General features: G+C 35.4%; 1 protein-coding gene across 1 annotated transcript in view; it reads left to right on the forward strand.

Moving 5' to 3' along the window:
• Positions 1–22641, forward strand: part of CFAP47 (cilia and flagella associated protein 47) — a 358571-nt gene that overhangs the window by 43101 nt on the left and 292829 nt on the right. The window contains exons 23-27 of the mRNA XM_075491883.1: positions 1462–1562; positions 2816–2975; positions 10072–10264; positions 11696–11905; positions 22322–22422. Of these exons, the coding sequence (XP_075347998.1) occupies positions 1462–1562; positions 2816–2975; positions 10072–10264; positions 11696–11905; positions 22322–22422 (765 nt within the window). The remainder of the gene's footprint in view (positions 1–1461; positions 1563–2815; positions 2976–10071; positions 10265–11695; positions 11906–22321; positions 22423–22641) is intronic.

Consider the following 22641-nt stretch of genomic DNA (forward strand, 5'->3'; position numbering starts at 1 on the left):
GGGTAAGATGCATCTTGCAAGTTCAAAGTTTTGATTTAACAAATATGCCTAATTCTCACTACTGTGTGCTTTATGGCACATTTGTTTTCCACTCTTACAATTTTTTTTTGTCCCTGTGACAGTTTTTGTGTTTGACTGGGGTTCAGACTGCACAGGACAGTGCAATTTGCACTTAAATCAACAGCTTATATCTGATGTTTGTACTTGGGATTGTTCACCCTGAGAAAAGAATCACAATAATCTCAGAGTAGTCAACCCAGTCTTTTAACTTCAGTGTAGTCAATATGTTTTCAATCCATCATGGATCTTCTTTTTATTTTATTTTATTTTTTACAAAAACAAAGTTTGTTGACTGTTTCAGCACCTGGGAAGGGAAGCAGGTCTCTTACTTAAATACTTGTAAGACTTTTCCCTTGGAGGCTGCTTATTGGTGTGTAAGAAAGCACTAAAAGAGGAAAAAAAAAGAACCAAAACAGAAAAGAACTGAAAAACACACAAGCCCTACCTCAGCCAGACACAAAGGAAGAGGACATATTATCAATGTAATGACCTCATGTGAGCTGACTTTGATTATTTAAAAACAAAACAAAACACACCTCAATTTTTTTCGTGAGGTAGATAATTTCCTTTCCTTTCTCTCCTAGTCTTTCAGTCATGCTTTGTTTTCCTTGTACAGGCAGTTTCTATGAGATGTGAGGACTTTGTGAGTGACGTGGTTGCATATTGGTGGAAACATTCCAGCAGATTAGGTTCCTACTTTGAAACAATATTAGTTTATAGAGTTTATATGCCCGTGTTTACGAGAAATATGGATAGTATGGTTGTTTACATAATGTGAGATATGTGATTAGGAAATCCTTTGGGCTTTCTAGGGGGAGAAGAGAATTGATCATGCTTCCTCACTGAGTGTGAAACAAACTTGCAGATTTTAATAAAAGGATACTGTATGCTTGCTAGGTTCATTCTAATCAGTGTTTAATCTAATCAAGAAGCAAAATGAGGCTGTGGGAGCATATACCTTTGTTTTTCTAAATTCTTGCTTTAAACTTAGTCCTTTGTGACGATTTCTTTGTTCCAGCTATATGAAATTAAGAGAAATGCTGTTTTTGATAAAATCTTTCTTTTCTGATGATTACCATCACAAATGTAAATGCATTCATCTGCAATAGGAAGATCATGTGGCTCTCTGTTTATGGCATCTTTATATGAAGGAGAGATGCTATAAGTTTGGTAGATAAAAAATTTAAATAATTTTAATGTGACTAAAGGGTCATAATAAGACAGTTAAATTACAGTAATTATGTATATAGTATGAACAACGGAAAGAAAATACAGCTTTAAAACAAGGGGAGAAACACTTCTGCTAAACATGTGCAGAAACAATGATTTTATGAAGGGACTTTGAGGAAATATTTGTCAAAATAATGCTGTATAAACACCTTAAATTATTTTTTCCAACAGTACTTAAATCACCATTGGAGTTCTCCTCAATGGAACTTAAATTTGCACAACATTCAAGTGGCATACATTTCAATATTGTTGATGAAAGTCTGAATTCTCAGGTATGTAATCATAAGTGTTGTTATACTTATTCTTGGCTATAGCTTTTAATTACTCAAAAATGACTGGGAAAAGAATACAGATTTGGAACTCAAAATTCAGTCATGTTCCAAATATATGGTTTAAATATTTAAAAGTTTTCCCATTGTAATTTTGTTCAGTTTTTCATTTTATGTTTGTCTTTCGCTCACTAGAAATTATTCCAGAACTCAAAATTGGGCTTGTCCTGACTTTCTGCTATATGAGAAAGTGTGGGCACCGTGAGAAACTGACCATGAATTGTGTAAGAAATAGCTTACTTCCAAAGATTTTCTGCCTCTGCCTATACTAGTAAACTAGACAGTGACAGTACAGGAATGCAATCGATGTGCCACGATGGTCCATACAGTTAAACTGCTGTCCCAGTATGTTGTGTTGTACTGACATGTGCTAACTGGCACTCTCCCAAAAAATTCCTGGTCATGATGTAGGGCTTAATAGGAAAGAGGCACTAAACAGGATATTTGGCCACAGCCATTCTGTTTTGGAACATAGAGAATTTGACTGTATAAATGCAAAACGTACCATAACATAATTTATTGCTTCTAATTCCCAAAGGCTTTGTTTGGAAATTATAAAAAATGATTTTTGGCAATGATTAAATCACTTGAAACTCTTTTTCAAGTATCTTCAGAAAACAATGATAATACAAACTCAAGGCCTTTTCCTAGCTATGGATGTGTTAGGAGTTGAAAGAGTAACTCTGAGATAAAGGAATGGGGTTGTTTTTTTTTTTTGTTTCCACCTTTGTCTTATTGACTTGAAAGAGTGGGTTTTGAAAACCTATTCTGAACTTCTTGCTTTTTCAACATATCCACCTGTACGTCTAGATGTCATGAGCCATGTGTTTAGTGCTTGCTGTGCTTCACTTGTATCGGAAAAACTCCTCATTTCTGTTTGGCTAAGCACTCCCACCTGGACACTTTGATCTATTTACCTCACATAAATGAAATTTTTCCATTCTGGAAAGTAAATATTGCTCTTTGTGAATGTGGTGAGTGACTGGAAGGCACTTAGTCTGTGCTGATTGGCATACTCATCTTCTCACCTTACAGATATAATAAACTAGGTTCTTCATTGCCTTCTCGTGCTTTCTTGCTTTCACTCTGATCTGATTGCAAAAAGAATGCTTAGGATAGGGCAATGTGAAAAGTATCATGGTGTTTGCTGCTTTCCCTCTTTCATCATGTCCTCCTTTCTCTGCAAATATTTACAGAAGCTTGACTTGAAGAATATCTCAAGGCAGCAGCTGACGTGGAAATTGAATTGTGATGATGCAGGCAAAAATACAGAAGACTGTATTTTTAAATTCAGTCTGCAGACTGGATTCCTTGATCCAGGACAAAAGATCAGTATTGCTGTATTCTTCTGCCCTTGTAAGTAACTTTCTGAATTCTTCTACAGATAGTTTGGCCAATATACCATTTTCATAGATTTGTTTAAATGACTTCTTATGATGAATCATAACTAGCACTTGTTTTGATTAACTTCCAGTTAACATGACTAAATAACAAACTAAAATGCCAAAAGAAAGGTTTGTTGTGGTTCTGAGCAAATAAGACAGCTGCAGACGTAACACAAAGCATGGAATCACTTGATAGCATTATTTGAGAAGTCTGGTTTGCACATATAAAGCACCAAGTTTTGCACATATAAAGCATCAAAGGCTGCGATAGCTGAATCCTTTTCAATACTGCTCCGTCATGTGCATTTAGGTTGACTGAGTTGCATACTAAAGCCTTCCAAGAGCACTTGGAATGTGTGTGAACTTTTTTCTAGATAGCCATAATTTAGATAAGAATGGAAATTTTCTGCCTCAGTGAGACACAAAATCACTTATCTATGGTATTTTCTGAGTAGTCTGCTCAGACAACCAGACCCTAAGTAAAAAAAGTAAAACAGACTTCGAACAAAACTTGGGAGCATGCAGGAAGATGGTAATCAACCACATACACCAGAAGAGGAAGGGCAGAACATGAATCTAAGGATTCTACCTTATTCCCAGTCAAGTGTTTAGGGTAGAGAGTAACGTAACACTGTATTTGAGTTGATAAAGCCCACCAGTGCATGCAGCTGATGCCTACAGAACTCGGGAGTTGCTTTGACGGTTTTAAGTGGCCTACTTTTGGGGCCCCAGCATTCTCAAGGGGATGAAAAGTTGTTTTGTCGGTTGGGTCTGATCCTGAGTCAGCAAGTGAGCATCCCTGTCCTAAAGAAAGATGTTGCTGCTATTCTTTGATAGGATTGAAATCTATAACTTCAATTAAGCACTGGGAACAATTTAATATAAATTAAAAAAAATTTATAGGTATAAGAGTCTTGCCATGATTCTGTACGATAAATTGAGAAGGCTGTATTAAATGTTGCTCTGCAAACATGTAGTGAATATGCAAGAGCAGTATTTAATTGCACATGTTGCTTGGAGTTGCTTGCTGTACTTCAAAATATTTTTCCATTATGTTTTATGCCTTGTTGGTAGTTTTTGTCTTCAACTTATGGTTGACGAAAAATCACATCAACTTGTGATTTTGCTTCATGAAGTGGAAAAGTAATTAATATATAATGATTTTTGCGGAATTATTTAGAAGGTCACTTGTCTTAAATTCTTTTAATTTTTGAGTAGCAAATTCTGAGTTTTCTGAAGTAGTATTTGTTTGTGCATATAATACCTGGAAAGTTTCTCACCCAGTCAGTATCTATAGTTGTAGTTTTTACAGTTCTGAACTGTCCATGAGGTATTCTTTTAGAAATAGGTATCTAAATTACTCTATTAAATTATATATTATCACAAATTAAACTACTAGAAGAAAGTTAAATGCCAGTTACTATTGGAAGGCTGAGCAAAAATATTTAGAGCATGTTTCTGCCTTTGATGCATCACTTTGTCTTCCTTTCCCCTACACTCCTCCAAAGTAAATTGCAAAAACCCTGTTTTTTTGCTCTGAATCACACGTTTATGAAACAGCCATAAAAATGTGTTCAATGCAATAAAGATTTTTCACTAGGTAGGTTCTATTTTGTACTTCATGTAATCCTTGGTTTTGGAACCAAATGATGTGATCTCATCTTCATCTCATCTATCCAGGTCCTCAATCAGTTTTTAGTGATAACTTACGTAGGTTATCAAAATAATCAGAAATGAAAATTTTTGTTAAAGAATTTGTTTTGGGAGCAATATGAAATAAAAAATCCAAGGATACTAGGTGAATTGAATGAAAATATTGTCCCAGGGTGTGAGAAAATGTTAGAATATATAAATCAGAAGGGGTTAAACAGTGGGAGCAGGATGACAAGAAGATTGGACAAAACAGAAGGATATTGTAGGAGAAAAATCTGGAAGTTATCTCTTCAGATGTGTAGTTTTACAAAGTTTTGGAAATATGGACTTAGAATCTCAGTTTACTTATGAAGGATGTAAGGATCTACTCAAAGCATGTCTGGAGAGTGTGTCTAGACAGAAGAAAGGCTTTGGGTAAACTTCTGAATTTTGAGAAACTGTTGAGGTGCAACTCAGAGGAAAAATAGGTTAAAGAAGTCAAGGAACAGAAACACATTATGACCCCAGGTCTTTGGAGCAAGAATGTAGAGGAAAGAGGAATGGAAATATAGAAGCTTGGAAAGTGAAAAACAAACACTCATAACTTTCTGTTATTCCTTGAGATGCAATTAAAAAATACACATGTAGTTTACTGTAACTCTATTTCTTTTAAACATTTTTTTTCTCCTTTCATAAATTTCTACTTTGCTTTCAATAGGTTATCATATTTTTTTCTGCGGTATTGCAGATAATAAAGTCTACAAAATAAGTGTTGTAACTTTGAGAAAGTATTCTAATAGATATTTTTGCAGAGTGTGCCTATGGTTAGAATAATTGTGAATCATACTAAAATAATAATTTATGATGAACACATATAAACATTTTTGACTGCTTTGAATTTGAGAAACATATTCTTCTAATATGAGATATAATAGGTCCATTTTGCATTGATTAGGTGAATGTATATCGCTTGGAAAAGAAAATTGCTCAGGGCAATATTAGACTTGGAAGGTAAAAAGAATAAATCTGTATTTCCAGATACCTGGTGATTTTTAGGGCCCAGATGAGCACAGGGTCTCATTTTCTCCTTCTTCTAAGTACCGTTCTGGCATTTAAGACAAAGGAAATTTTTTAAAAATTTCTAATACTATTTTGCGTAGCAGCTGGAGAGGAGTCGTGATAATGAATAGGTGAAATGATCATCCATACGATGGTTGTTCTATTTAGGTGTTTAGGTCATGAGAATGTAATTAAAATTGCTTGTGTGTTGCAAAGACTGTGAAGCAGAGAACAGCATACAAATAAAAGCCAATATTTTGAATTACTGAATAAATTGTATGTGTAAATGCAGATGTGTATATACATAAATATGACTGATAAATAATTGCCATTGGAAGTTATTTGTATTTTTGCTGTGTTCCCATATCTCTTATTTACAGAAAATCATAACTGTAAAAATCAGTTGCCCTTAATTCAATGTTCTAAGTATTTTCCCATGATTTATAGCCTACTTGTGCTATACCTTCACTGACTAGAATTACTCTTTCTTGTAAGAGAACATTAGATACATCAAAACCCACACAGGAGACCTACTTAATGAATATGGTGTGCTAATCACCTTCATAGGTTTGTACTGTAAAGTTGTATGTGGGGGTGAACAAACCTTAAAATGAACTTAAGTGTGCATTAGAGTAATTTGTTTAAATATGCCACAATACTTATAATAATGAGAGTGCAAAATGCTGTAGTAAGCTACGCTGTTAAATTAAATGCAAGAGTTTATATAATGCGTGGTAACATGATGCTACCTGTTAAGAAAAGTATACTAAATTTAATAGAGATTCTCAAGAACTGAAGGTATGTTAATAGGATCTTCTTCTGCTGTACTATAGTATAATGCACTAACAGTATCTGAAAAATTTCACTATATCTTATTGTGTTATGAAAAAAACTTATTTGCAGCATAGTAAGTTACAATAAATCTGTGCTCTGGGATCCCGTGTGGAAAAAGACTCACCAGTGAGTTAAGAGGAGTTCAGTGCCCCTGGAAGATGTGATTATGTAATGGGCAGAGATGACCATCATGACCTCCATCTTCTAGGTTTTTTTTTTTTTTCTGCAACAGTAAGATATTAAATAACTATACCCTTTAATGGTTTCTGTGGATAAATGATTAGTTTACTTTTGATTATTTTTTTCTTCATTTTTTGTGGATCTTACCTTTAAGTTTTAACTACCTTTTCTGCTTTAAAATCTGTATTTCAGTGTATGCAAATTCTTCATTGGCATCCATTTATGCTGAAGGTGTATATATGCAATAAGGCATGAATTATTGGAAAGTGCAAGGCAACTAACCTAAAAATGTTTATTTGGGAGACGAGTAGGAACTGAGTAACAATCTAATACAAACTTAAGAGGGTGAGAAGAGCAGATGGTGATTTTACTTTCTTCCCACCCACTCTCAAAAGATCAAAAAATATGCTATTATACAGTTAAGATTTTGGGGGGGGAGGGGGGGGGATAAAAAATTAGATTTTTGCTGCTAGAGAGGGACAAGGAATATGGACATTCTTCCTTAAAGAGGTGGTCGTTTAAACTAGCTTTTGCTGCTAGTTTAAATTGCAGCTGAAACAAGTAGAGTGGAAGGTGTGGGGACTTGAAATATTTCTCCTCCAGAAGTGTGTGAGCCCTACGGGGAGGAGAACTTGCATATGTGTATAATCAACTTTCAGCAGAACTATAATCTGTTTATGTTTCTATTAAGAAGGTATCTGCGTAAAATATAGTCCCAGGATAGCATGCTAGGGAGTTAGGCATTCTGAACTAGATGGGCTTTCTAGTGCAGATTAGACTGAAAAAGAAGCAGCTAATGAATATATGCACATATGTACTTTGAGAAGTTGTGTTCCTTTATTCAGAGTTTTTTTCTAAGTTAAGGCAATGAATGCTTATTTCCCCTAATAAATACATCTAGAAAAGACAGAGGGGAGATTTCCCATATAATTCTACAGATCTTGTTAGCCCTTGGCAAATTTAGATTTGCAGATTTGTAAATACCATCAAATCTCCCTAAGGAAAATTTTCACATCTGCTGGACTGCTTGTTGTTTGCCCTATAGAAATTAATGGTGGTAACCGCAGCACAAGATTTGACAGTAGTCATGAAAGGTGTGATTAATAGAATACATTCATGACTTCAGCTGTTAGTTCAGGACATAATTCTCATTAATTTCAAAGTAATTTATTTAACATGAAATATCCTGAAAACATTGGTCCTAGGCATTACAAACTAATGAACAAAACTTAATGGAATCATTCACTTTTTTGTCTTTGTATCTGTTTAAAATGAGGACAGTATCGCAACATCCTGGTGTTTCTGACATAAGCAATAAATTATTTGCTTACATATTATGCAGAATTTTGATGTTAGTAAACGTGTGGAGCCACACACAGAATGATCAGCAATGCAGAATAAGCACTGTCTGTTCTGCCTTCTGAGCGAGTCAGGGATTCTATGGCAAACAGATGTGATCATGTAATTAATGGATTTGTTAGAATTGTCATGTACAAACTTTTAATCCAAACTGTACGAGGAAAGCTTAACACTATTCTTTCCTGACTTTTGAAGGTTTAACTTTGGAGCTATGGTTAACACAAATATTTTAAAATGTGAGTTAGTGAAAATTGCATATTGTTTGGTACTGACGTATGCTCCTCTTCCTTCATGGCGTTCCATTCCTATGGCATTTATTGGTTATGGCCTTTCACTTTCCTTTACCGTATGCCATACATATGTATAAAGATAGGATACCAGAAATATGGTTTAGTTAGAGCATGGCTGTAGGACAGTAGACTGTCTAGCTTGTATATGGGAGTAACTTGTGTAGAATATCTTTTATTACAAACCTGTCAAAAATATCCTGTTTGGCTCTTCATACATCTCCATGACCTTTATTGATGCTCTCTCACCTTTCCCTCGTAAAAGGGCTAAGTGCCAGAAAAAGGTGTGTTCTTGCTGTATCAAAATGTAGAAGCACAAGCTGCTTAGCCTTCTCAGCAGTATTGTCTCCTAAAGCTGATTTCCATTTAACAGGGAATTAGCCAGATGTTACAAACACTGCAGCAAGTTCCCCTTTCATCTGGTTTTCACATTGTCAGTTTCATGTTTTCTGGTCTGAAACGAAGGGATCTGCAGGGTCTGTTCTGGTGAGCTAACAGGCTTCTGTGAAGCTCCTCTATTATCATCTCCATGAAGAAAATGGCTCTTATGAGGAGGGAATAAGACAAAATATTTTGAAGACACTAGGTTTTGTTTGTGTTTGTAAACAATGGCAGCTTTTTCCTCAGGCTGTGAAAATAATTATCTGAGCTAATCTCAGAAGAGCTTGTCACGTGTATTTTGTTTGCAGTGACACGTATGTGCTCATACAGACACATAAAATACAAAATTATTTGTTTTGCTATCTCTTTCCTTCTTAAATATTAGGTGAGGATGTTTCCATACTTACTAATCTGATGACAGAGGGAAATCAAAGGGAAAGGTGTTTTTATTGAAAATGAAAAGATTAAAGATTTTGGGTTGTCTTACAACATGTCATGCAGATTTGTTTCTAAATACAAGAGGTGTTCATTAGTTGGCCCTCAAAATTGTTTATTTTGCTAGCTTGTCAGCAGGTGGGAATGACTGAAAGTTTGGTAAATGGCACTGCATGGTTTGGAACACCATTTTGGTAGTGTAACGGTTGCAGAAGGAAACACCTTGCTCCCTGTACCAGTGAAAGAAAATATTCTTTTCCATCCTAGAGAAAACTGCCTTGCAGCAGTTAGCAAGATGGCGTGAGAAGGGGCAGAACACAAGGAAATGGGAGATGCTCTCAGTGGAGGGTAGAACCTGTCCTGCTGGCTTGTGTGAGGCTGACTTGGCAACCGTATAGGTTTTAGTCATCTGTTAAAATATAGTGATTGCCATCTTAAAAAGCACCAACTTTTTCTTGTCTTGGCAGTCAGATACTTCTGATATATATTCCTTTATAAAATTAGCATTCTCTTTGTTAATTAGTGTAATTTATGATATGACTGCAATTCTTAAAATTCTGAGAAGCGTTACATTGGCATTTATATATAAGGAATATTCGTACAGTAAATGAAGAACTCACACTTTGAAAAATTTCCAACAAATAAACAAAATATGGAATTCTGGTTTGCTACAAGCAAGTGTTCTAAGCTTTCTTAATAAATAATTCTTCTGATACATTTACTGTATGTTAAGCTAAATTTTGAGTAAGAAAGCAATACTGATGACTTTAAAAAACAAACAAACAAACAAAACCCCAAAACCTCTTATTGTAACTCTTTTAGTTGCATGTATTTATGGTAATATAATTTTGTGGGACTTTTTCCTTTTTTTTTTTTTTTTTTTTTTAACATTTTTAACAGCTTGTCCTGGGACATATGCATCTGAAATGTCAGTGTGTCTAAATGATAATCCATCATGTTACAAAATAACATTGTCCGGCACTGTGAAGTCACCAAAAATGAATTTTGATCCCCCCTTCTTAATGCTGATGCCAGTTCCTCTGGATCTGAACACTGAAACAGCCATCAGTATCATTCCACAAGATTATTTAAGGTAAAAATCTCAAAATAAATTTATTACAGAAAGCCTGAATAATTCTTGGTTTTATTCGCTTCTGAAAAAGTGAATTAATTTTCACTTATGAAGGTTAGTATTAATTTTCAGTTCAACAGGGGAAAGAGTTTGTGTATTTAAGAGAAAATTCATGTAATTAATATTGCAGTACATTCAACAAGCCCATGTTTTGTCCTCAAAACATTCCGGCTTCATGAAGTGACCATCTTCTGATATATTCACTGTCAGATGCTTTTAAAATTACTTTGAATAGCACAAAAATTAAGAAGAGAGTCCTACCAGGATTTTTTGTTAGCTTTAGCCAGATACTAAGATCATAGTCTTATTTCTTCTTTTGCATTGTGATGAGATAAAATCTTTCTGTTGTTTTATTTTCTCTACTCCACAGGTTATAAAGCACTGGGGTTTTTTTTTTTTTCTTCTTCCTAAGCAAGATTTTAGTACCAAAGAGGACAGCACAAATGTTTTAATCCTGTCAATATAATAAATAATCCACATATTTCTCATTTTTCTGTGGATCACCCACTTTATCCTGTTATTTGAATTTATAAGAGAGCCTTTTTGTAATCTTCATATTATGTAGCATAACCCAGCACCACACCTATTCCGGTTTGATAGAAATCTTAGTATTTTAATCTTTCCAAGCACTCTTTTGTGTACGTGTGTGATGAAATATGCTTTTCTGGTCTCTAAGATACAACTTTTCTGTTTGTAATTAGTAAAGTGTAGTAATATTAGTTTCTTATGCTTATGTAGGTATCATGTCAATACAAGAAGAATTGGAGCAAAACTCTTTAAGTTGCTGTAAATTAATGAAATTAACTTCACCTTCAAATTGTTATTGTCTTATGTCGTTTGAGTTGTAGTAATTTATGAAGTGATTTGTCTATTGTCAGTAACTCAGTGGTTGGAACTGAAAGGATTCCATATGGACCTGGACTGACTGCCATTCTTATTTTGGAACTGGAACCTAGAATTACATAAGTGGGGAAAACATTTAAATATCTTCATGAATTTCCCCGTAATATTTCTATTTTAAAACTTGCTTTACCTTGTGCAATAATGCAGTTTAATCAATATTAATGAAAGTTTTAAGTTTAGGAAGCCAAGTAAGGAAGTAATATTTATGCCCTTTGTAGCACAGTTAGTAGAAATTGGTCTTCATTTGGATGTTGAACTACTGTGGGTCAGTATAAAACGTTCAGATACATATGTAGAAAACAAACTAGCATCTAAACGCGAAAGGAATTCTAATTCTTTAGTTAGTTTCACTTGATTTATGCTTCAAAACTGAAGTTATTCTTCTGTATTTAACTGTGAAAAGCAGTTTCGTAAATGTGTGGATCTGTGAATCAACTTTTACTGTCATCCTGTGAGCACAAACACCATTACTATTTATTTTTAACACAGGCAATCACACATTCAAGTTGAACTTCCAGAGCTTGAACTTGAAGATGGTGACAGGATTTACCCTTTTTCTGTTCAGTTCCCAGAAGGACAAGATATTGTTCTTTCATCAGATGGCACAAATAAGGAACTAATTTGTCATATCAGCTTCAGATCATCTAGGCCAGTGTCATTTTTAGGGAATATCTTCTTCATCGATGAAGAAGAAAACAGGTAATGTGTGCAATTCAAATTCATTTGGGGGCAGGGTCTAAACTGACAAAGTTGAATATAAGACACAGAACCCATAATGGTTGGGTAAAGGCATACAAGAATCACTCTGAAAAAAATGAAACTGAAACATAGAAATGTATTTCTTTTTTCCAACTAAATTATAATTCAAAAACATAAAATTCAGCTTTGGTCTCTAAGGTAAGATTCATCTAAGTGGCCATCTTAAGGTCTTGTATCTCATTCATATCTACTGGTAGTTCTTATGTCTACTTCAGTCTTCTCAGATTGCTTTGGAGACACATGGTCTTGATTCAGCAAATCCCAATGTTTTCTATTACAAAATATTTTGCTTTTTGAAAAATACCCTATTAAAATTTTACAGTCCATTCCATGCTGGATTTCAAGGTGGTCTGATTTTGGGTTGAGCCACCCTCTGAGATTTTATTCTATTGAGCCTTTCTCCTGTGTTTCATTTTTTACAACAATGAAATATTTGTGACTGGTTTGGAGTCTCTTTCCTGGCTTTACCCTAATGGCATCTGGAAGAGCTGGTGGTTCTTATCACCTATTTGCAAATCTTTACAAAGTTGCAGTGGAGTGATCTTGCAAAGGATTACTCCATTTTCAGTCCTCTCAAAAGCTTCAGGTGTTCCTCTGGTACCCAAGAATTCAAGAAGAGACATCTTCAGCGTAAAGGTAGGGAGACTTCTCAAGGGGGAATTACACTGGAAGTCAGAATTTCATTTTGCTAGGAACCAGCAAAGAACATGTCCCAGTCTTATTTTAAAGGGACATCCCTCCCTCCTTCTCTCAGCGTATGTCATTCTTCAGTCTTTTGCTCTCCATGTTGTCTGTCTTTTTTTCGCCTGCACTCTACTACTACCTTTTTTTTTTGTGTGAGTGTGTGCATCCCCTTTCTTTGGTGTTTTTAATTATTTTTTTTAAATGTCACTTTTAACTCATCTTCTATTGTTATGTCTTAATCCTTAATTTTTCCTTCTCTGGTTTTATGTTCTCTGTTTTTAAGCTTTTTGGAGCAGGACAGTCTATTATGAGTTTGTATACTCAGAACTGAGGCATTTCCTGACCTCTAGTTCTTCCTGCAATATCTGTAATATTGTTACTCATTTAGCTTATTAGGAATCTGGAGGCTACTGTCCATACCAAAGATCAATATGGAATCCTTCAGGTGGAAGAGTGTGGGTTGGTTTGTTTTTCTTTTGTTTTGTTTTGGGTTTTTTTGTGTGTGTGTGGTTGGTTTGTTTGTTTACTTGGGTTTTTTTGTGTTGGTTTTGAATTTTTTGTGGGTTTTTTTTTTTTTGGCTACTGAGAAGGAAAGCTGCATATATGTGTTCTGAGACAGGAATTGGGAACTATTAAGTGATTAATATATTAATGCTTGTGTCAATTTTTTAAAAATTTGCAAGGGGCAGGGCAGTATCTTTGAGCAGCTCTGTAGGGAAACAGTTGATTCATGAATAAAAGGAGGCCGACTCCTGATCTCAATGAAGCTGTGCAATTTACTGTTTATGGATTCTAATATTTCTATACACACACACATTTATATGTATGGGGATTTTTTTTTTTTTGTATGTGCAATGCTAGGAATTCATAAAAGTACGCTAGGGATACGTTTCAGCTTCAGACCATACTTCCTGTATGAAAAGTATATGGGATACTGTCTTTTCTCATATCCTTCTGATATATGAGACACAGGACTGGAAAGCAAAGTATGGAAAACTGTTGGTGTCTTCTTCCTCCCTCCGTGCTGGGCTCTTCAGTCTTTTCTGCACTGCCTTAGAGAGACTTTCTGGACAGTAGCATCAGCAGAAGCGGGCACTATTAGAGAGAAAGGATAAGGGACAGATGTGCTTTACATTGCATTTGAGGAAATATATAAATAAATAAATAACAATCTTGTGCACTATGTCAGAAAGCATTTGAAGTTTTCAAAAGTACTGAAATTATTTGGGAATATAAGCTCTACAGCTGAAAAATACTTAGGAGTTTACGTGGTCTAATTCCTGTTAGACCTAAATTCCTTTAGGACAGAACACTTAAGAGTTTGACAGCAATTTGTACGCAGTGTTCATACCAAAATTCATCTCTTTGAAACCCTGTTTAGTGATGAAGACATGCAAACATGAAATTCATACATCTTATTTTGATTTTTAAAGTAGTAGGCTGTTTTTTAACTAACTTTAGTGGTGAAAAGCAATGCAGGAAGTCTCCCCTGCCCCTAGTAAATGGAGATCAAATCTGTTATTAAATGTTCTGTGCAAAAATAACTGTTTTCAGCATTTGTCCCTTTTGTTCATTCATCCCACCAAGGGGAGAGATGGGTGTATGCATGAGGAGGAAAGATAGGTACTGTTGTAATTAAAAGTCATTCCCGCAGTTAACATTTTCAGTAAAGCAACTATTTTGAGGGTTAAATATCTCCACCCTACAGCTTAGAATGGGCTTTTTCCTAAGCACAAAACTAAATTTTATATTATTTTGATGCGAGTGTTATGGACCTCTCAGTTACTGCTGCTCACATTGGATTAGTGTTTTATATTTTTCTGTATAGACTGTCAGCCAAGAATCTATTTCTTATTCTTCGTATTTAATTCTAAGATTTAATCATTGTGTGGGATGCGATTCATTACTGCAAGCTTTAGCACACATTTATTATGAGAAAAGGATAATTTAAGCTTATGATGAGGTCTGAAATATAGCTGCTGAGCAGGCACAATATTTAGTTTTAATAACTGTTTTTATATGATGCACTAGCAGCTTCTCAAACCTTGTTATAGAGAAATAATCCTTTCTGCTGTGTAATAAACTTTTTTCTATATTTGCCATTAAAATGAAATAAAGGATGCTATCCTTAATATAAAGGCAAACTCAATGTGTTTTTGAAAAAAAGATACCAAATAAAAGTCATCACCTTAAAAGGCATGCCTGCTCACGAAGGTGAAAAAATTCATGCTCAGGAATGTCAAATCATCTTAAAATTGCTGCTGTATTTTAAAACATAGTAGATAGGTATTTCTTAAAGGACAGAACTAATAACATTGGTTTGCCAATGCACATGTGATTTCCTGTCAGGGAGTTGCATGTGTGCATAGGCTGTAGGAGCAGATGATGCAAAACCTGAACACAACTGGATGAAATAGCACACCATCCAAAGCAAAGGGATTCTGTGTGTGCTATTAGTCAGTGTAGTAATATTATTCATATTGGCTTTTGGAAGACCTTATTTTTATCACAACCAGAAAGAATTCTTTCCTTCAATTGGAAAAGTCTAAGTAAGTGTCCGATTCTCTAATCCTGAGCATATCGTTGTTATTCTAATAAAGCCTATGATAATTTATCCAGACTTGGGTTTCATTACTACTGTTAATATTACTATGTGCTTTGAAATTCCACTCAATAGTAATCTATAGCTGCAATTTCTTGTTCTCTGCATATCTACCCTCATTCTTCCCACTGCCCCCTCCCCTCCCCCCCCCCCCCCCCCCATGGGAGAGCTATGCAATGCGTTCAAACTTGATTCAACTAATTATCGAAGCATTGGAGCAGTTTGTTTCAAACTGTGTAACTAATGAATATAAACTGCTTTGTTAAGTTGAATCATTTAGGAAGACAAGATTTCAGGGCCTTCTAGATCTTTAATAATAAAACAATGAAACCTATAACCTTTTATAACACCTATAAAAGCTAACTGGTCTTGAATAGGTTCCGGGTTTGTTTAATAGGCCGTGAAATCTCACAGTATCAGTTGCTGAAGAAGTATTAATTTGTCAGGTATTCTCTCTATATATTTCCATTTTCAAAGTAATAATATGTATTTTTAAATTATTTGAACTAAAATTTTGAACTTCAACTCATATTCTGTGTTCTGGGATGGAATTAAAATAAGCGAGTTAAAAAGTTTATTTTCACATATGTTGATAAAATATCATGTCATTGTATTTAACTACTTAGAAGAGGAGCCTTAACTTCTAAGCAAAACTAATTCTAGGCATATTTCAAAGCATGAGTATTGACGAGACAAATACTCTCTTTTGGTCATTTTTTGCTTAGGCTCTGCAGTGTTTTGCTTTACTAAATTCAAGTCTAAAACTTCAGTAGGATTGATTTGCATAGTCCATATTAAGTCCATCTAAACAGTAATTATTTTTTTCTTTAAATCAGAGTGAACATTGGGTAGAGGATAGATATTGTTGAATTTGGCTACTTTACAGAAAACATTTGAAAGATGATAGGCAATCATGTTTTGTAGCAAAACCATGTTATATGTACCTGTAAAAGAAAACTGAAGAGATATATGGTTGTCACTTATGCAAGTAATTTTCTGTGTGCACAGATTCCATTAAATGGATCATAAGAAAATGCATGAATATTTATTTAATGACTGCCTTAAATAAGAATTTGCACTTAATTTCTAATGTTATTTTTAATCTCTGTTCTCCCTTTTTGCTCCTTTGACTCCAAAACAGAATAAATGACATTTCCTTACATAGGACTGATAGGAATAGCGAAGTGAAAGATAGCATAAAATCCAAGAATGTCTTGAGCAAGTACTTAATAAATGGGAAGAAATATTTAGCTATGACACTTATTTCCTTCAACTTGAAAACCTAAACCAAAAAAAAGCCTCTGTGAACAAGGCAAGTTTATATATTTGTCCTCTAATTGTTATTATATCTTTTAATTGCTGGTTAGATAAATAATTTAGCAGGAAAGAAAGTTGTCTGCCATCCTGATTGAAATGGCATTTAACTTATTCTTTCTAAAAAAATTAGTAGTAAACAACAGATACACGTGGTCATACAATCAAAGGAAATGGTGCTCTGGGCAGCAAAATATCCAGCCACCCCCCTCACCCCCCCACGTAGTAGGAAGATAAATTGCTGTGATCATTGATGACAGAAGTGTCCTGAAGTCCTTGCTTCCCATGTTCTACAGTTTTCTCTATTTTCTTTCCCTCTCCTACTGGGAAGCTGGGGAAACTCATGCAATTTCTGATGTTATTTACGTTGTTCGTGGCTGGAACTTCAGGAAGAGAGGATGTCGGGGATCCTAGCCTCTAATAACAACATGATGCAACTCAGACACAGTCACTAAAAGGTACCCAGTTATGAATTGGTTCCAGTTGTTTTGATAGTCCATGAGATCTCAGTGTCTCATAGAGGGAAACAGTATGTTCTCTTTTGCTGTTGGGAAACGTGCCTAAACCATGCAGCTCTTTAATAGGCACTGCTGGCAAATGTCAAATGCCTGTATTCTGCTGGCATGCCTTAGAGAATAAGAGCTGTCAATTTCTTTCAATATCGTTTAAATTCAGAGAGAGCAAGGAGCTAGAAAACATTGGTGTTCTTGATGTTTGCATCCTTCTTTGCTGCATTCATCTGACCTAATAATATATTGGCATTTTACATCAGATAGTTGGGAGTGCTTTTGAAAACCAGGATGGTCCAAAACCGTTAATCACTCCTGTGCTTTTCTGTGCTTGTGGCTTTCTACCATTTTGATGGTCCCTGCCAGCTGAAGCATCTGTTATTCAGGAATTAAGAACTGACATCATTGCTGCTACTAGAAAAAACATGGCTACTTTCCCAGCAATGTCTTGTATATCGTGTGAAACCATGTGTCTGTCACTATTCATTATTGTATTATTTCAATTGCTGTGGAAGCCTGAGCTCCTGCTACAAAGGATAAAAGCTCCTCAGTGTTGGGGAACTGCTCATTTGTGAACATAAATGGCAGATCTTGCATGGATCATCTTTTCCTCTCCCTTCCAGTCTGTCATCTCTGGATCTGTTCAAGGATTTTTTGGGGGAGGGAGGAGGGCAGGTCTTTATTTATTTATTTTTAAATCACAGCTTCTTGTTCCCTGCGTCTAGGTTATTCCTTGTTGTTAAAGATCTGTAAGATGGTTCACTCGTATGTCAAGTTTCCTTTTGGGAGTAATCAATTCTGCAAGCAGTTTGTTTTGTTTCCTAAACTAGCAGTGCGAACTTCCCTTAAATATTTTTTTTAATTTACCCAAGCAGTGTTGCTACAGAAATTTGTTGGTTAGATCCTAATGGCTTTGGATTCTTTCTCTTTAGAAATGGTTAGTGATATTCTGCATCTGTTAATGAATGCTGTTGAAGAAAGGTTATTTAACTATGCCTGTATTTCTAGAGCATTTGGGGTACACTGATACAAAACAAATCACTTGTTTCTACCTAGAAAATGTCTGAAATGCTATAGAGCAAAATAAAAAGGATAAATATATTTTGATTCAGGTTCTTTTGTCTTTCCACAAGCATTAAAACAAACAAACAAACAAACAAAAATCAGAGTTAATTTAAGAGAAGTGAATAAGCTGCTTTTATATAGAGTGTTGGATGGTATTTTTTTTGTCATCACAGTTGGAGCTTTAGTTTTTCGTGATCAGCACGTTTCAGATGTTGGTAAACACAATATATTTAATGGCCATTCTCCTGTTCTGTGTTCTTTGGAAATATGCATTAGAGAATAAACACTGAAATAGCAGTGGCAATGATGGTTCATGTAGATAAATTTTTTTACTTGCTTTATTGAGCATTATAAAACTGAATACACTGAATAATTTAACACATTTAGTAACCACATTTGCTGGCAATACAGGTACCTTTTTAATAGAATAACACAGACTTTTGTATTATTTAGTTAAGCTCTGCTGCAAATACAGAACAAATACATTACACAAGACTTACAGCTTTGTAACCTCACTTCGTGAATGGTGTTATGAATAAAGGTCAGTGGTACAAGATGATTTTAAGCACATGCAGAATGTACATGTCTTTGTACTCTATTTGCCATATTTGTATGGAAATATGCATGCTTTGCTGTCTGGTGCCCCATATCTCAGTGCATGCAATGTGTATGATAAATATTTCGCTCCTAGCACCTTTTTTTTTTCTGCCATGCTTCCTTATGAATGGAGTGTTATCTTTTGAAACTCAGATGAGTTTTTTAGCTACTGACTCATTCTTCTTGAAGTTTCCTTTCAAATCCCACTTTTGGGAAAATACCATATTATAATACTTAATGATGATGAGTGGACAGGCGGCCAATAAGTGAGTTGATATTTATTATCACAGAATGGCTGAGGTTGGAAAGAGCCTCCAGAGATCATCTAGTCCCCTCTTCAAATCCCCTCCTCAAATCAGAGTCAACACTGTTGTCCAGTTGTTTTTTTGAATATCTGCAAAGATGGAGACTCCACTACCATTTCTGGGCAGACTCTTCCATTGTTCAGCCACTCTTATGGTAATTTTTTTTTTCTTATGACTAGATAGAAATTCCTGTATTTCAATTTGTACCCATTGCCTTTTGTGCTCTCACTGAGCATCACTGAGAAGAGTTTGGCTCCATCTTCTTTACTGCCTCCCATCAGATATTTATACGCATAGATAAGATCCCCCTGAGCCTTCTCGTCTCCAGGCTGAACACTCACAACTCTCAGTCTTTTCCTGTATGGCAGGTTCTTCAGTCCCTTCTTCATCCTTGTGGCTCTTCACTGGCCAAAGTCTGCTCTTCTGAATTCCAGGGTTATGATATGGCTTTTTGCCTTGTTTCCTCCTTTTGGAATCCTGAACTCCACCATCTCATGGTCGCTGCAGCCATGGTAGACCCATGGTCACAGGAGTTAAATCTTTGCTGTCAATATCAGCTGCAGAATCAGTTGTTGACTTGCAGGATCAAATACATTACATGTACACAATACATACATTACCCACTTATCCTCAAGCTCTCTTCCCTCACCAGCATGATTGAAGAGAAGACCACCTGTGCCCCATTTCCTTGATCATTGCCCCCAAAGCCGTGCAGTCATGCCTGATATGTTCCAGGTCTCCCTATCAACTTCACTGGTGCCCATGTGGAAGAGTAGCAGGGCCAAGGGTTGGACAAGCTGCATCGGTCTCTCAACAGCATCCTGGATTAAAGCCCCAGGCAAGCAGCAAACCTTCCTAGCTGAAGGGTCAGGTTGGCAAATGAGGTTCTCTGTCCCCTGCAGCAGGGATTTACTCACTACTATCACTTGCAGTTTCCTGGTGTTGCTTCACAGCTCATGCTCAGCCAGCACAGGTGCTTCATTGCCCAGTCTTTTTCATCTTATGAACACTCTGAAGCTTCTAAATTTCTTAGTTAAGAATATATTTGCATTGTGTTTGCTATTGGCTGGTTGTATTTGTTTCTCTTACTATAATACCACAGCAGCCAAGGAGGCATGCCCTTGTTGGATTGTTAGCAGCATGGAACAGGGAGGAGCTTCTCCTGCAGCAGCACTGTGAGGTCCGAGGCATTTATTTGGACATAGATGTTCTGTACTGATGGCTGTTCTTTACGTTCTAGATTGTGCGATGGTATTTTTGTTTTGAGTAGTATCACTCATTGAATTTGGGTAACTAGCTAAGATGTACTGCAGTTGTTCCCAAGCACGCTTTTCTGTGTTTCATTACTGTGCAAGTCAGAGCATGAATGAAGATTTGGCATATGCCCAAATCTCAAATCAGCATTGAGGATGGAGATGGCTGAAGCGCTCACCTCAAACGGAGAAATCGGAAAGTTGACTGAGTCCAATAATACAGACATCTGAGTTACCTTCATATAACTTGAGAGCTATGTCTTTCATTAACCTTCATATGGCTTTCTTCCATCCCTGCCCCCAATTCTGTTGTCTGAAGTTAACCTAACGTATGCCTGCAGAATATTGAGAATTGTTGTTTATCACAGTACAGTCACGAGTTGGAAGTTGGCAAACTTTTCTGTGTTGTAGTTATTGATCCTGTGTGTCTTTAAATGGCTTGGTAAAGGTAGAAAAAATATTACGCTCTGAAATCTAGTTTGGGCATGTACAAATGTACATTTTGTACATATAGATAGATGTAGATATACCTCTCATAGCCATCTGTCCTGCTGATGTCCTGCTGCTGAGATTTTTGCTGAACAAAAGCAGAAAGTATGACGTTAACTAAAAGAAATACTATGCTACAAGGTGAAACTGGCCAAGGCCCTTGCCCCACTCCCAGCCAAGTTTCAAGAGGACTGACATGTCCTAAGAACAAAGCAAAACACTGCAGAGCTGGATTATTGATTTAAATAACTGTTAGCTATGAAATTGGAATCCAAATGTGAATATTTACAAATAAGAAAGATGGCTATGGATTTTGTTGGAGCCTTTCTCTATATAATAAAGTTCTCCTGGAAGTGGTATCTAAGACTGTTGTGTTTGGAGAGGGAAGTATGAAAGAGGAAAGAAAAGCTACTTTGTGTATGTTTAAAGCATTTCTGTTTTCCTTGATTATGTTATTCTGTAACAAAGCAGTAGAAGCTAATTATGTCATATTATAAACTAATCTGAAAGGTCTTGTGATATCTTTTAATATTAATCTAAATTTACATTAAATAGAATTTATCCTTCAATATGTAATTTAAAGGAAATAGAAAATATTTGCTTTTGTTCTGTGCAAGGTGGATTTTCAATGTGCATAATTCTCAATATACTAAAGCAAGATTGATATCAGCATGCTGTCTGAATTATTAAAACACATTTTTCTTTGTATTTTTGACAGCTTAGTCAAAACAGTTAATTAATATTAGTGTTAGTTAATAAGTTAATGTGGAGTAAAAAACCAGCTATGTAATGACAAAGAACTAAGCTCAATTGAATTACCTGTTGGTTGCAATGAGCTAAGAACATACATACAGATGGCTAACAGGGATCCACTGACGGCAATAATTTGCTTGTTGACTGCACCCCGAGAGATTGAGGTGAAGTATGAAAAAAAAGATAAAAGGTGGATTGCTTCACATTAATATGGCTGCTACAGACAGTACAAATACTCTAGTGAACATTGGAGCATGTACATCAATTTCTATTATATTCTAGCAATTGCAGTCAATATCTCATTGTTTTTAAATTGAATCTATTTATTTCTAAATATTTATTTTGAGATTTCTGTAAAGTCTTGTAGAACAAACGTTAAATCAAAATAGAAGTTGCTTTTCAAGAAAACTTTCACTGTCAAAAATTATACGATATATTTAGCAAGTTAGCAGTCTTGTTTAGGGCACTCATAAATGTCAGCTGTAATTTTAATTGTTTTTTCAGAGAGACAGAGTTCATTTATTTCACAAAATCTCTGCTAAGTCTTGGACTTTCAGATTAATGATACATCCATGCTCACAGTAAAACTGTGAAGTGGAAATACTATACTAAACTTCACCATTTAGGCATGTGTAATCCCATCTGTGTACTCTCGTATTGAACCAGAATAGAAGAGAAAAGGAGTTGTCCAGACACCTTCATTCTGTCTTTGATTCTTGTGCTGAAATAACTTGATTACCATAGCTAAATAGAAAACTATTACTTTTGTATTTTGTTTTGAACAGGTTCTCAATTCAAGTTGCTGCAACAGCAGAGAATTGCCTTCTTACTTTATATCCGTATTTGGCATTTCACCGCTCTGATCAACAAATTATCTTGAGAAGCAGTAAGCAGTAAACATTCTACCTCTTAAAATTATATTATGTCCGGTAGTATTACCAATGTTTTCAGTGTGATAACAGGGTTGTTATCATCAAGATAGTATTTTTCTTCTTAATTACAAGGCGATACTGCAATTAAATTTTTAAAACAGTTTAATAGCTTCTGTTTTCTTGTTGAAAATGAGGAAAACTCATATGATGGTATGCTGAGACTCATTACAGAG

Source organism: Mycteria americana, chromosome 1 (genome assembly GCF_035582795.1).
Source record: "Mycteria americana isolate JAX WOST 10 ecotype Jacksonville Zoo and Gardens chromosome 1, USCA_MyAme_1.0, whole genome shotgun sequence".
Lineage (NCBI taxonomy): Eukaryota > Metazoa > Chordata > Aves > Ciconiiformes > Ciconiidae > Mycteria > Mycteria americana.